Source organism: Rana temporaria, chromosome 6, assembly GCF_905171775.1.
Source record: "Rana temporaria chromosome 6, aRanTem1.1, whole genome shotgun sequence".
NCBI classification, from domain to species: Eukaryota; Metazoa; Chordata; class Amphibia; order Anura; family Ranidae; genus Rana; species Rana temporaria.
The window spans coordinates 13442860-13459092 of NC_053494.1; the positions used below are offsets into that span (position 1 = coordinate 13442860).

Consider the following 16233-nt stretch of genomic DNA (forward strand, 5'->3'; position numbering starts at 1 on the left):
CTCCAGCTCTCCCAGGATTGGCTGCTCCACACCTCAGCATGATTGGGCATGCTGAAGTCATATGGTGACTTTTATGGGTTTTGACTGGATGTTAGTGATAATGGGGCATAATCCACAAGACCAGCAGAAGTTCAGTGTAAGAAATATCGATGCCTGGCCAAGGAGAGCGTAGAGGTGGGCGGGGAATCTACTGACATCACGACTCCACCCACCGAGCCCTGGACAACAGACCCGCCGACAAAATCCGGAGTATTGCAGGGCTCAAAGCAGAGTTCCACCCACAAATGGAACTTCCGCTTTTCTGAATCCTCCCCACCTCCGGTGTCACATTTGGCACCTTTCAGGGGGAGGGGGGAGCAGATACCTGTGTAATCAAGGCACTTCCGGGCATACATCACCGCAGTATACAAGGAGATCTACACCATGTCCGGCCCCTCCTTCGCCCCCCCCCCCCGCTGTCTTTTGGGAGACACACAGGTCCCAGAAGACAGCAGGGACCAGTGGGATCGCGCAGTGCGACTCGCGGATGCGCAGTAGGGAACAGGAAGGGAAGCCGCAAAGGCTTCACTTCCCGATTCCCTTACCGAAAATGGCGGCGCCTCCACCGGAGAGCTTAGGGACAGATCGGCTTCGGGTGCCATCATCGTGGGCGCCCAGGATAGTTAAGTGTCCATATTTTAAAAGTCAGCAGCTGCAGTATTTGCAGTTGCTGACTTAAAAAAAATAAAAAATTAGGCAGAACTCCGCCTTAAGGTATCAGTGAATAAATCATGAAAGAACCCTGGACCTATCCCTGATTGTTCTGTTGTATATCATTGGAGATTACAGGATTCATTTAGAGCTCAGGAGCCCAACACAAGGCCCGCTGCACCCTAAAACTCAGTTCAGATCTGGAACAGCATGCTGAGCGCCATCCACTGACTAGATCCAGACCACCCCTTCTCCACATTGAAGTTAAAAATAAATGGTAAAACAAATGTTAAAAACTCCTCTAATGGAGACATGAGGAGAAGGGCGAGACACTGATCAATCTGGGACGAGACTTCCAAGGAGGACCTTTCTTTTCTGGATCAGAGCCCATTCGGATAACCATTCAATGTGGTTGGATTTATATGCTGTTACCTTACAGCAGTAAGGTAAGGGGACATCCTTATTCACTGTAAAAAAATCACTGGATATCCATCCCCTCTTCACTTCACATTGCGGACCTACACCAGCACTTTGTCTTACTTTTGGACTTTGAATATATGATTTATATTTTTGCTGATTTTTCTCAAACCCTGTTTATGGACTGTTTATCACTATTTTTTATTACCCATCACAGTTTTTTTGGGTGTTGTGTCACACATATTATTTTGCACCTTTTATCACTTTATTTATAGTGTATTTCATTGCACCAAGAGGAACCTGTGGAGTTATATGATTTGCATTAGCACTGTTATTGTTCACTGATCATTTTTATGCTATTTTGGTTATACTGTCACAGTCATACCATCTTCCATTCCCCTTCCCCACCTGTCCATTCACCCGTCCATCCATCACCCAATAGCGCAGCACTACCTTCCCCAATATCAAATACTATTATTTTACAGGCTTCAAGTTATAAGTTGAGAGCTGTGAATGACATTTGCATTAACTGCATTTGTGTAACAAAATAGCATGAGACCCCTTTCACACTGGGGCGTTTTTCAGGCACTTTAGCGTTAAAAAAAAGCACCTGTAAAGCACCCGAAAGAAGCATCATCTGCAATCCCAATGTGCTTTCACACCAAGGCGCTGAGCTGGCAGGGCGTCAAAAAAGGTCCTGCAAGCAGCTTCTTTGGAGCGCTTTAGGAGCGGTGAATAAACTGCTCCTAAAGCGCCCCTTCCCATTGAAATCAATGGCAAGCGCCTGCAAAGCGCCTTGGCAGCAGCGCTTTGTGGGCTCTTTTAACCCTTTATATAGCCACTAGCGGGAGTTAAAAGTGCCCCGAAAAACGCTGGTAAAGAGCCGGCGCTTTACCAGCGTTTTTTTGGGGTACTGGCAGTGTGAAAGGGCTCTAAGTGAGCTAATGTCATTGAAAATTTTAACAATCCCAAACCTGTGAATACATAAGAGATTTAAAATGAATCCGTGCTTTGCCCATGCAGGCCAAATCAACAGATACTTTATTCTTCTCCTCTCCAGTCTCATATACTTTGTGCCGTTCTGTCCATTCAAGGAGAGTGAAAGAAAAGCCCTATGTACGCTATGAGTCAACGCAGTCGTCGCTTAGAAAGTGCTAATTGGCCCGGTGCTGTGTAATGGGGTGAGTCACCAATAAGTGCTGAGTATTTCATTTGGCACTGAATGGAGAGCAGGGGAGAGAAGGAAGAGGAAAGTATGCACTGGGGAGGTTGAAAAGTTCAGCTTTTACCCCAAACATGCATGTGGCACCACTTATTACCCCTCTGACACATCTCAGGCCTCGTACACATGATTGAGTTCCTTGGCAAAAAACAGCAAGAAACTTGCTGTGATTTTTTTTTTTTTGCCGAGGAAACTGGTCGTGTGTACACTTTTCGACGAGGAAACTGTCGAGGATCTGTCGAGGAAATTTGGTTCGCCGAGATCCTCGACAGTCGACGAGCAAAACGATGTGTTTCGCCTGTCGAGTTTCTAGGTCGTGTGTACGAGGCTTTACAGTTTCCTTATAAGATTGAACATCTTTTATTCCTCGACTTTGCTTGTTCTATTCTCAAACTTTCTTCCAACTCTGTCACTTTTTTCTTTGACTCTTCCAGTTCTGTCTTCAGCATCTTCACCTGTCTATCATTCTCTTCTTTCTCTTCCTTGAGTTGATCGGCCACATTCTTAGTAAATATGTCAAGCTGGTCCCGGCGCCCCCTTTGCCGGATGGCATGTTCTGTCTCATCCATACAAACTTTCAGGAAGCGGAGGAATTGATCATCGGCTTCTTGGCTCCGTGGTGGGCCGTTTTCGGTGTAATTCTCCAGACAAATTTTGTTAGTGCACCCCATCTGTCCAAATCGTGTTAAGATTGCTGCACTGTTTGCGAATCTGGTGTCCGGGGGGCCTACATTGGTGATCACAACGATAGGTGGGATTCCTGTTTATCAAGACACAATAACAAAGCAATAAGGTGTGTGAACGGGCAAAAACAAAAAAACATTTTTTCGGGGGGGGGGGGGGGGGCATGGAGGGAGAGAAGAGTTGAAACCTATGTCAGTTTATTTTTTGCTGTCTGTGTTCCACTGAGGAAATGTTAAACTTTCAGCTCCAGAGATGCAATCGGCAGAAAGAAATTCCTACAAAGTGATTAGAATTTCCCTCTTATGATCGTTTTTTTCGATGACGGACTTTTTCCATCGGAAATTTCGACCGTTTGTGTGCCCCATCGGACTCTTTTCAGAGGAATACCATCGGAGTTTAGAAAAAAAAACATGTTCTATTTTACTCTTATTCTGTCGGAATTCCGATGTGCATTTGGTCGGGCAGAAGCCCGATCGTGTGTACGCAGCATTACTTGTCACCAGAACAGGTGTCTCCTTTGCAGGGGAGTACCTATGGATCAGGGGGCCTGTTAGAAAAATATTGATGGGACCCAGAGGTTACCTCCCTACTGTCATTTATCTTAACATAAAGTGTGTCTAAATCAGGGACAGGTAGTAAAATACCTGTCAGCATACAGTAGTCAGTACATTACTAGGGGCCAGTGCTGTGGTTGGGAAATAGGAAGCATCAGGTGATGGAATTAAAGCAGTAATAAATGCTAATTTTTCTATAAATGCACAGTAAATTAACCTCTTAAAGATTTCCCCATTACCCAATTCTATTTAAATGTGGACACAAACAGTTCCTTGCTGTCTACTCACCACCACTGGCTCCAGGTTGCACATTCAAGCTTCAGTGAACTTCTGGGTATGTTGAACATACGTTATAAGTGATTTAGGACAGCACAGGCACAGAGTGGAGGGGGGATGGCCACCAGGGCTGTTTTTGTTGATGCATAAAACTCATTCATAGAGATCGCCTGGAGCATGCATGCAAGGGTGGCTTTGAGTGCCATTATTGTGGAAAATCTCTATTTCTTATAAAAACTGTCAGAAAAAACGTCAGAACTACCACCAGCCCTGATGAAGTGGACTTGCAGCCCCTGAAACATGTTGGCTTTCCTTTGTTGATTGCTACATCTAGACCAGTGGTCTCCAATTTGTGGCCCGGGGGCCACATGCCGCCCTTTGCTTGTTTTTTTTCGGCCCTTGGGGCATAGTTTCTCCTACTGACACCAACAATGGGGCCCAATGACACCAACAAAGGGTCACAATTCTTCCCAATGACACCAAGGATGGGACACAATTCCTCACGATGACACCAAGGATGGGACACAATTCCTCACGATGACACCAAGGATGGGGCACAATTCCTTACAATGACACCAATGATAGGGGACAATTCCTCACAATGACACCAACAATGGGGCAAAGTTTTTCACAATGACACCAACAAAGGGGTCCAATGACACCTGTGACACGATGGGTCACAATTCTTCCCCCTGACATCAACAATGGAGCACAATTCCACCCACTGAAACCAATGATGAGGCACAATTCCACCCACTGACACCATAGTTTTTCTCAATGACACCAACAATGGGACCCAATGACGGGGCACAATTACTCCCACTGAAAAAAACAATGGGGCGTTAATTTTTCCCACTGATGTCTGGACCTTTTTGACTCCCACTGACCACTGTCCGGCCCTCGTAAACTCTGAAGGACAGTAAACTGGCCCTTTGCTTAGAAAGTTTGGAGACCCTTGATCTAGACCATTCTAGATGACACTGACTAGTGGGTTGACCCTTCCATTGATTCTTATCTTTGCGGGAATAAAAACCTGACTGAGGATCTAACCACTCACCTCTCTAACCAAAATGAAAGAAAACATTTTGGTTGGTTTTGGGATTTAAAGTAAAGTTGTTGTTTTTTTCCATTTTGCACAGAGATGGGGAAATCTCTGCATGTGGTCGTGATCATCAGCCTAAAGAGAACTTACCTGTGATTTCTTGGCATTTTTTAATTACTGTTATCATTGAATTTTCTTCATCATCTTTGAAATTATATGGACATCTAAAAAAAATAAACAGTAACACCAATTATACAAAGTATTATAGTGCCACACCATACAAAGAACATAAAACAATACACAACTGAAATACGTAGGGGGCTATTTACTAGGTCTGGAGCACGTAAGGCCGCGTACACACGGTCGTTCCAAACCGATGAGAATGGTCCGACGGGCTATTTCCATCGGTTCACCGCTGAAGTGGCCTGATGGTCTGATGTGCGTACACACCATCGTTCCAAAAACCGATCGGGTCAGAACGCAGTGACGTCAAACACACGACGTGCTGAATAAAACGAAGTTCAATGCTTCCAAGCATGCGTCGACTTGATTCTGAGCATGCGCGGGTTTTGAACCAATGCTTTCTGTACTAACCATCGGTTTGGACCGATCGGGCAGCGGTCCATCGGTTCGATTTTAAAGCATGTTTAAAAATTTTGGACCGAAGGAAAACAGACCGATGGGCTATACACACGGTCGGTTTGGACAGATGAAACTCCCAAAAACGCCGATCCCAAATCTAATCAGCGGCTCCTCCGGGGGTATCGCTACAGAAGGAAGGGCTAAGCTAAGCGGTTTTTGTTATTCTCGGCTGCTCAGGACTTCCCTCCTCATTGGCGGAGACAGCAGCGCCGTGCCATTGGCTCCCGTTGCTGTCAATTAAAATCAGTCAGCCAATGAGGAGCGAAAGGGGGCGAGACCAGGCCATGGCTTTGTGTCTGAATGGACACAGAGTTGTGGCTCGGCTCAGGTGCCCCCATAGCAAGATGCTGGCTGTGGGGGCACTCGGCAGGAGGGAGGGGCCAGGAGCACTGAAGAGGGAGATCTGGGCTGCTCTTTGCAAAACCAACTGCACAGGGTGGGTAAGTATAACATGTTTGTTATTTTTAACAAAAAAAAAAAACTAGATCTTTAAAAACATTAGTAACCCGGACCAATATGCAGGTTAAGGACTTGGCCCCTTTGTGCGATTCGGCACTGTGCCGCTTTTACTGACGTGGCTCCCAAACAAAATTGACGTCCTTTTTTTCACACAAATAGAGTTTTCTTTTGGTGGTATTTGATCACCTCTGCGTTTTTTTTTTTTGTGCTATAAACAAAAATAGAGCGACAATTTTGAAAAAAAATCAATATTTTTTACTTTTTGCTATAATAAATATCCCCCAAAAAATATATAATTTTTTTTTTCCCTCAGTTTAGGCCGATACGTATTCTTCTACTTCTTTTTGGTAAAAAAATCGCAATAAGCATTTATTGATTGTTTTGCGCAAAAGTTATAGCGTCTACAAAATAGAGTATAGTTTTATGGCATTTTTATTAATATTTTTTTTTTTTACTAGTAATGGCGCCAATCAACAATTTTTAGCGGGACTGCGACATTATGGTGGACACATCGGACACTTTTGACACATTTTTGGGACCATTGTCATTTTCACAGCGAAAAGTGCTATAAAAATGCACCGATTACTGTGAAAATGACAACGGCAGTGAAGGGGTTAACCACTAGGGGGGCGCTAAGGGGTTAAGTGTGCCCTAAGGGAGTGATTCTTACTGTAGGGGGGCGGGGCTGGACGTGTGACGTCACTGTTCGTCGTTCCCTATGACAGGGAACAGACGATCAGTGTCACTGCCACAGAGAACGGGGAAGGAGCGTTTACACTAACCTCTCCCCGTTCTTCAGCTCCTGTGACCGATCGCGGGACACAGGTAGCGATTGGGTCTGCGGGTCCCACGGGCGGTAATGGAGCTTCGGACCGGGTCACGAGCGGCAGCGACGCGCGCGACCCATGGCTAGGCTCTTAAAGGCAATGTAACTGTACGTGCCTGTGCCCAGCCGTGCCATTCTGCCCAAAGTATATCGGCGTTAAGCGGTCCTTAAGTGGTTAAAAAGGTATTATACAGTGTATTCCAATGGGTAATAAATATAAAACAGCCAAGATTAAACCTGGGTGACTAAACTATGTGAAAATGCATATAAGTGTGAAAGAAAAGGCCTTAAAAAAATATAAGTCCTGCATTCCAACACTACAAAGAATGTGGCCACAAAGGGCGTCGTTGTACGGCAACCAACTGTGACGTTTGCTTTGGGTTCTAAGGACCTTGTCCTGGCACTGGCAGTTCTTCTACATGAAGTAGCACTTTTGTTAAGTTTAGTTCTTTATACAGTTTGTGAAATATGTATTGGTTACCATGATATAGAATACACATGTCATCGCACATGACAAACCTGTGTACAATAACAGGAAGAATGATTTCCTTTAGTCGTTTATTGACAACTGGGATACATCTTATAGTCTCCTGTAGATTGTCTCTTTCCCAATCAAAATCTCCCTCTAGCCGCAAGTGTCCTGGAAGAGAGAAATAAAAAAAAATTACATTTAAAGTGGACCTTCTAATAACTATATATTCAAGTCTGCTTGAATAAATAGTATAGCTTGCATGGCACCATAGCAACAATATAATAGAAAAAATATCCTTTTATCATAACAAATCTATCCTTAAAGCGGGGGTTCACCCTGTTAAAAAAAAAAAAATGTTTTTTTTTTATTAGACCATTACATTCGGCATCGTAGCGCGAGCTACGGTATGCCGGTCTTACATTTTTTATCCCCGTACTCACTGTGCTATCGATGATTGAAGAATCCGGGGAATGGGCGTTCCTATGGTGAGAGAAGGTGATTGACGGCCGGCCCTGGCACGTCACGCTTCTCCGGAAATAGCCGAAATAGGCTTGGCTATTCACGGCGCCTGCGCATAGCCTGTGCGCAGGCGCCGTGAATAGCCGAGACCTACTCCGGCTGTCTTCGGGGAGCGTGACGTGCCAGAGCCGGCCGTCAATCATCCTCCCTCTCCATAGGCACGCCCATTCCCCGCGGGAGTCGGATTCTTCAATCATCGATAGCACAGTGAGTACGGGGATTAAAAATTTAAGACCGGCATACCGTAGCTCGCGCTACGATGCCGAATGTAATGGTCTAATGATGTGAAGGAGGGTGAACCACCGCTTTAAGCCAGTGATTTTCCTAGCCAGTGATGTGATCAGTGTGTGCTGCAGGCAGGAGGAACTATTTCCTGAATCTCCTCCCTACAGTAAAATCCTCTTATGCTAGTCTAGAGAAATAGTTTAGAAGGATTTCCTTATAGCAGGAAGAGATTGTGGGACTTTAATTGAAGCATGATGGATAAATGTTTAATAAATCAGTATATGTAGGCCTGGTCAAACCTCAATCATTAAAGTCATAGCGACAAATTTCATTTATATATCAAAAATGTATTTTTACAAAAAATAGAAAAGATATAGAATAAACAATAAATATTTAGTGCATATTAAAAACATTCAGACTGGAACATATATATGCTTGTTCGACAGAAGCCGGCTTCTGTCAGACCGGCTGCCATACACATAGGCCGAATGTCAGATGGCTTTTATTGAACCAGCTGATGTTGCCCGACATTCAGCCAGTGTGTACTAGGGTTAAGGCCCCATTCTACCTTCATTTATCACCAAGCTTGCAGGTAAATGGCTAGTATTGCTGTACTCTACTTACTTTGCTGAGCGCACACTTCCAAAATCTCCCCGGGCTTCATATTTTTGAACCCTCTGTTGTCAGTTATGCAGATAGTGTTGGTGAGATAGTGTGATGTCCTCTTCGTTGTCCTCCCTCCTTCATCTTCCCCGGCTCCAGCCAAGTTCCGATATATGTCATCCTTCACCACACACATACAAGAATTGATGAGGGACGACTTGCCATGTCCTGCAAACCCCAACAGCAGAATAATGAGTCGTTCAATACCATGGTGAGAGTTGTCAGCCCTGATACCCGGGACATATCTCTTAATCTCCTCTAGGAGGTCTCTGGGAGCCGCAGACATGATGTGACCAACGACGGCACAATGGGACAAAAGAAAAGTAAGCGTTGTTTGAATCTTAGCACAAAGTGAAAGTGAAAATAAGATCAAGCAATGCATCAATTAATTGTTAAAATAAACCGAGAGGGGAGGGAGTAGAGGATTTAGAAAAAGAAGGGGAGAAGTCCAGAGAGCAGAGAGGAAAATACAGAGAAGAGAGAGAAATAGGGGAGGAAAGGGAGAACAGAGTGAAAGGAGAGGAGAAAGAAAACAGGGAGAGAAGAGAGAAGGGGGAGCAGAGCTGAGTATATATTCAAGTAATCAACTAGAGATCAATAACGGAGATTTAAGAGCAATATAGCTCTCAATCCCATATTCAAGCTGCTTTTAGGGGGTTCCAAACCTGAGAATGTTCCCAAGAGCAGAAGCACACTTAACCACTTCCAGACCTTAAAGCGGAGGTTCACCCTTAGAGAGCACTTTTCCCCCTTAGATTCCTGCTCGTTTTGTCTAGGGGAATCGGCTATTTGTTTTAAAATATGAGCAGTACTTACCCGTTTACGAGATGCATCCTCTCCGTCGCTTCCGGGTATGGGCTGCGGGAATGGGCGTTCCTTCTTGATTGACAGTCTTCCGAGAGGCTTCCGACGGTCGCATCCATCGCGTCACGATTTTCCGAAAGAAGCCGAACGTCGGTGCGCAGGCGCAGTATAGAGCCGCACCGACGTTCGGCTTCTTTCGGCTACGAGTGACGCGATGGATGTGACCGTCGGAAGCCTCTCGGAAGACTGTCAATCAAGAAGGAACGCCCGCTCCCGAAGACCCATACCCGGAAGCGACGGAAGAAGATGCATCTCGAAAACGGTAAGTACTGCTCATATTTTAAAACAAATAGCCGATTCCCCTAGACCGAACGAGCAGGAATCTAAGGGGAAAAAAAAAAAAAATTTAATAAATGGGTGAACTCCCGCTTTAAGTGTTTTTCAGATTTGGTGTTTGCAAGACAAAAACTGTTTTTTCTGCTAGAAAATTACTTAAAACCCCCCAAACATTACAGGGAGTGCAGAATTATTAGGCAAGTTGTATTTTTGAGGATTCATTTTATTATTGAACAACAACCATGTTCTCAATGAACCCAAAAAACGAATTAATATCAAAGCTGAATATTTTTGGAAGTAGTTTTTAGTTTGTTTTTAGTTTTAGCTATTTTAGGGGGATATCTGTGTGTGCAGGTGACTATTATTGTGCATAATTATTAGGCAACTTAACAAAAAACAAATATATACCCATTTCAATTATTTATTTTTACCAGTGAAACCAATATAACATCTCAACATTCACAAATATACATTTCTGACATTCAAAAACAAAACAAAAACAAATCAGTGACCAATATAGCCACCTTTCTTTGCAAGGACACTCAAAAGCCTGCCATCCATGGATTCGGTCAGTGTTTTGATCTGTTCACCATCAACATTGTGTGCAGCAGCAACCACAGCCTCCCAGACACTGTTCAGAGAGGTGTACTGTTTTCCCTCCTTGTAAATCTCACATTTGATGATGGACCACAGGTTCTCAATGGGGTTCAGATCAGGTGAACAAGGAGGCCATGTCATTAGTTTTTCTTCTTTTATACCCTTTCTTGCCAGCCACGCTGTGGAGTACTTGGACGCGTGTGATGGAGCATTGTCCTGCATGAAAATCATGTTTTTCTTGAAGGATGCAGACTTCTTCCTGTACCACTGCTTGAAGAAGGTGTCTTCCAGAAACTGGCAGGAGGACTGGGAGTTGAGCTTGACTCCATCCCAACCCGAAAAGGCCCCACAAGCTCATCTTTGATGATACCAGCCCAAACCAGTACTCCACCTCCACCTTGCTGGCGTCTGAGTCGGACTGGGGCTCTCTGCCCTTTACCAATCCAGCCACGGGCCCATCCATCTGGCCCATCAAGACTCACTCTCATTTCATCAGTCCATAAAACCTTAGAAAAATCAGTCTTGAGATATTTCTTGGCCCAGTCTTGACGTTTCAGCTTGTGTGTCTTGTTCAGTGGTGGTTGTCTTTCAGCCTTTCTTACCTTGGCCATGTCTCCGAGTATTGCACACCTTGTGCTTTTGCGCACTCCAGTGATGTTGCAGCTCTGAAATATGGCCAAACTGGTGGCAAGTGGCATCTTGGCAGCTGCACGCTTGACTTTTCTCAGTTCATGGGCAGTTATTTTGCGCCTTGGTTTTTCCACACGCTTCTTGCGACCCTGTTGACTATTTTGAATGAAACGCTTGATTGTTCGATGATCACGCTTCAGAAGCTTTGCAATTTTAAGAGTGCTGCATTCCTCTGCAAGATATCTCACTATTTTTGACTTTTCTGAGCCTGTCAAGTCCTTCTTTTGACCCATTTTGCCAAAGGAAAGGAAGTTGCATAATAATTATGCACACCTGATATAGGGTGTTGATGTCATTAGACCACACCCATTCTCATTACAGAGATGCACATCACCTAATATGCTTAATTGGTAGTAGGCTTTCGAGCCTATACAGCTTGGAGTAAGACAACATGCATAAAGAGGATGATGTGGTCAAAATACTCATTTGCCTAATAATTCTGCACTCCCTGTATATATTTTTTTTTTCTAACACCCTAGAGAATAAAATGGCAGTCATTGCAATACTTTTTGTCACACCGTATTTGCGCAGCGGTCTTACAAGCGCACTTTTTTTTATTAAAAAATAAGACAATAAATTTGGCCCAATTTTTTTATATATTGTGAAAGATAATGTTACGCCGAGTAAAATGATACCCAACATGCCACGCTTAAAAATTGCGCCCGCTCGTGGCATGGCGTCAAACTTTTACCCTTAAAAATCTCGATAGGCGACGTTTAAAAAATTCTATAGGTTGCATTTTTTGAGCTACAGAGTAGGTCTAGGGCTAGAATTATTGCTCTCGCTCTAACGATCGCGGTGAAACCTCATTTGTGTGATTTGAACACCGTTTTCATATGCGGGCGCTACTCGCGTATGCGTTCGCTTCTGCGCGCGAGCTCGTCGGGACGGGGCACTTTAAAAAAAAAATGTTTTTGATTTCTTTTTATTTCTTTTATTACTTTTTACACTAAAAAAAAAATGTGATCACTTTTATTCCTATTACAAGAAATGTAAGCATCCCTTGTAATAGAAAAAAGCATGACAGGTCCTCTTAAATATGAGATCTGGGGTCAAAAAGACCTCAGATCTCATAATTAGACTAAAATGCAAGAAAAAAAAAAAAAAATTTGAAACTGTCATTTTTTCAAATGACAAAAAAAAGTTTCTTTAAGACGCTGGGCGGGACTGACGTTTTTTTAAAACTACTGATGTAATGTTATATTTATGGGTGGAACTCCACTTTAAGTAGGGTCGTCGTTCCCGTGTCGAAATTTGAATTTTTTACGTCGTTTGCGTAAGTCGTTCGCGAATAGGGATTTGCGTAGAATGACGTCACCATCGTAAGCATTGGCTTGTTCCGGTTTAATTTCGAGCATGCGCGCTGGGATACCCCCACGGACAGCGCATGCGCAGTTCCAAAAACGCTGTTTACGTCGGGTCACAACGTATTTACATAAAACACGCCCCCATCACATCGTTTTGAATTGCGCGCCCTTACGCCGCCAAAGATACACTACGCCGCCGTAACTTACGGCGCGCATTTTTTGAGGATTTGAAAAAAAATAAAAAAGTTACGGCGGCAGAGTGTATCTTAGATATGCTACGCCCGGCGGGAAGATGCGCCACGCTACGTGGATCTGCCCCCTAATCTGTCTTGATCTTATTTCACCATGTACCATAACCTGGAGCAATGACTGCTCTACCACGTGGACTTCAACTACTTTCATTTCACATTGTTGTTGTGTTGTTTCCATCCCACTAATCATTGGAACCCCTCTGTTCGGATCCTTTTTTTCCTGTATGTTCAGTATCATGTAACCATTTCATCGTCAACGTAACTTGTTGAATTTGTTTTGCAATAAAATACTTTGTAAAAAATAATACTAAGCTCTTGCTTAGTGGGGACAGATCGCCACCTAGTGGCTAAAATGGTATTATAGCAGTTGTATAGAATCCATAATAGCGCTATAAACATAAAAAGAAATTATAACACATGTACCTACTACTAAGGCTCCATGCACACTTACGAATTCTTAAAGGAGTTGTAAAGGTAACAAAAAAATTCCCCTAAATAGCTTCCTTTACCTTAGTGCAGTCCTCCTTCACTTACCTCATCCTTCCATTTTTCTTTTAAATGTCCTTATTTCTTCTGAGAAATCCTCACTTCCTGTTCTTCTGTCTGTAACTCCACACAGTAATGCAAGGCTTTCTCCCTGGTGTGGAGTGTCGCGCTTGCCCCCTCCCTTGGACTACAGGAGAGAGTCAGGACGCCCACTAAGGCCCCTTTCAAATTGAGAAGTTTTTCCGGCGGTACAGCGCTAAAAATAGCGCTGCTATCCCGCCTGAAAAACTCCTTCACTGCAGACTCAATGTGAAAGCTTGAGGGCTTTCACACTGAGGCGATGCGCTGGCGGGAGACAAAAAAAAAATCTCCCGTCAGCAGCATCTTTGGAGCGGTGAGAGGAGCGGCGTGTATACCGCTTCTTCCCATTGAAAACAATGGGAAACCGCGGCAATACCGCCCACAATGCGCCTCTATAGAGGCGCATTGCGGGCGGTATTAACCCTTTATCAGCCGCTAGCGGTGGTTAATACCGCACCGCTGTCGGCTGATTCCCACGGCAATCCCGGCTCCCGCTCCAGTCTGAAAGGGGCCTTACACACAGCTCCTTTCTCTACTACAAAAAGCTATTACCAGTGTTTTTTTTAGCTCCTAGAAGCCGTTATTAGCATTTTTTTTAGCTTCTAGGAGCTAAATAGTGTTATCCTATATGTCAATTATTATTATTATTATACAGGATTTATATAGCGCCAACAGTTTGCGCAGCGCTTTACATACTCAATGCACATTACATTACGCCATCAGCTTTTTTTTTTCTCCTTAATGTACTGAAAAAACGCTAACAAAATGTTAAGGCTACTACAAGCTGGCACAAGATGCATTTTTTTTTTTGAGCTTATAAAAAAAAAAAAAAAAAAAAAAACACAACAACACACACCTTTAGTATGCACATGGCCTAAATACGAATAACCACTTTTTGCGCAAAAATGCTTACATACATAAAAATGCATGAACGAAATAAAGTGCAAATAACCAACTATTATGCAAAAATCCACCAAAAAATAATTAATACACATCCCGTAATGTGCAAAAATTTATATCAGAATATGCAATATAACACATAAAAGCACAATAGTATAAAGCATCAAAGGGGGCTCTTTACGAAAATAGTGCACTTGGAAGTGCAGTCACTGTAAATCTGAGGGGTAGATCTGAAATGAGGGGAAGCTCTGCTGATTTACTCATCCAATCATGTGCAAGCTAAAATGTTTTTTATCTTCCTTGCATGTCCCCCTTGGATCTACAGCGACCACATACCATTTTTCTCCTTTCTTTTTTATTGTCGGCATTCTGTTTTCTACATTCAGCTGTCAGTGGGGAAGCCCGCTGACAGCTGATGAGTCATCGGTTGTTAAGGACGCGGCAGCAGGCTTCCCAGCCCCACTCCTTAACAACCAGCTATTCTTCATCCCAGGTTCACACGATTTGCTTCGATTTGAAAATCTTATCTCAAATCGGCGGCATTTGCCGGCAATGACACCGTCCTAAATCGGTGCGACGCTGCATCTGTGGCGCTGCACCGATTTCAAAAAGTAGTTCCTGTACTACTTTTTGCGATTTCGGGCCGCGATTTACATGGACATCTGTGCAGAAACCTGCACAGATGTCTCTTAAATCGCGGCCCGAAATCAGGACTGCCAGCGGGAGTGAAGCCGTGCGAGTTCAGCTGAACTCGCACGGCTTCACTCCCGCAGCCCAGTGTGAACCAGGGCTCACACAGAATTGGAACGATCAATTTTCGAAGCAATGCAAATTCAAATCGAACTGAATATTTGGAATTTCTTAAAGAAACCAAACTAAACAAATTTTTTTTTTTTTTTCTGTTCTGTATGTCTAATGACGTTGTAGAGCACAAACAAAACAATCACATTGGTCAAAGCCAAAGTCATAACAAAGTCGCACTCATCCAGGGTAAAGTCAATCAAAATCGCACAATTTTTAAGTGGCACACGTGTGAATTGAGCCTTAGCCACACACAAAAAACACACAGACCATAACTGATATAAAAGGAAACTTTATTACAATGTAACAATGTTTAGTATTCATTAGTAACAAGCTTGTACGGCACTATAAGTGCACTTATAGCTCCCATTACAGTGACAGCAATATTGTTTGTCCTATCAGCTCCCTGGGATCCGAGGGCATCTAGAGATCTGATAGGCTGAATCTTCTATAAGGATTGGTACATCCTAAAAATAAGCTTTGGTTCCTCTTTAGAAAACCTTTGCGACTGTTATTATGTCTGAGAACGATATCTTCATCCTTCGGTGTTCCTCCAATATTCCATCCTTGTACATTCCGCACTGATATGGTGTCACCAGCACCGGGTTCTAGTGTCCTTCATTAGTGTTAGTGTTGCATATTTAACATATATACACAGTATACATTTTCCAGTAGTCTTCAGTTGTGTACAAGGAACTTGTTGGCATAGCTATATGGAAGTGTCCTTTGCCGGCTCGGCTTGGAAGATGCAAACTCTGTCAGTGGCGTCTTTATCCTTGCTTTAGCATTTAGCAGTCGCTTACAAAGCAAGCATATGCACGTTAGGTTGTCAATACTTTACTGGCTGCATGCTTGTTCCAGGTCAGTGACTAGCTAGGTAGTGTAGTAAGGATAAAGGCCTGTGTCTACGCGCTTCGGGCTTGTGCCAATGAACAATTCAACTTCTTCCAGGCGCATTCCACTTGTACTTAGCAACAGTCTTAGATTCTTCTGAAAGCATAGAATTGATTAACAGGATCATGTGACCTGCAGCCGACATCTATATGACCTGGGAAGGCCCTCCTACTAAGCACCATCAATCTGCCTTTGCATTACTACTGACTTGTAGGGGGGGAAACAATTCTAACATGAACAAAAACCCATTGATAAGGACCTTAAAGTGGAACTTCACTCTCCCAATTACCGTTATTTGTAATCCTCATGCTGCGAGTATTGGTAAATAAATCAGAAAAAATGTCAATTTACTTGTTTTAAATCTTTTTTTTTTTTTGTATTTCTTTAGTTAGTGG

The 16233-nt window shown here is 43.5% G+C and overlaps 1 protein-coding gene across 1 annotated transcript; it reads right to left on the minus strand.

Annotated features, from left to right (window-relative positions):
• Window positions 1-2605: 2605 nt before the first annotated feature.
• LOC120943127 lies at window positions 2606-9071 on the minus strand. The gene is made up of 4 exons (XM_040356248.1): window positions 8653-9071; window positions 7332-7452; window positions 5036-5109; window positions 2606-3089 (listed from the first exon to the last, which is right to left on the minus strand). Exons 1-4 carry the CDS (start codon window positions 8975-8977, stop codon window positions 2671-2673), a joined length of 939 nt encoding a protein of 312 aa, XP_040212182.1. The 5' UTR covers window positions 8978-9071; the 3' UTR covers window positions 2606-2670.
• Between the last annotated feature and the right edge of the window lie 7162 nt (window positions 9072-16233).

What these genes read in the sequence shown, in the direction of transcription:
- LOC120943127 (XM_040356248.1), bottom strand. Translation starts at nt 8,977, where the DNA reads ATGTCTGCGGCTCCCAGAGACCTCCTAGAGGAGATTAAGAGATATGTC. An exon ending in CTTCCTGTTATTGTACACAG is followed by an intron (nt 5,110 to 7,331) that starts GTTTGTCATGTG and finishes TATTTTTTTTAG; the next exon opens with ATGTCCATATAATTTCAAAG. An exon ending in AAAATGCCAAGAAATCACAG is followed by an intron (nt 3,090 to 5,035) that starts GTAAGTTCTCTT and finishes CTTGATAAACAG; the next exon opens with GAATCCCACCTATCGTTGTG.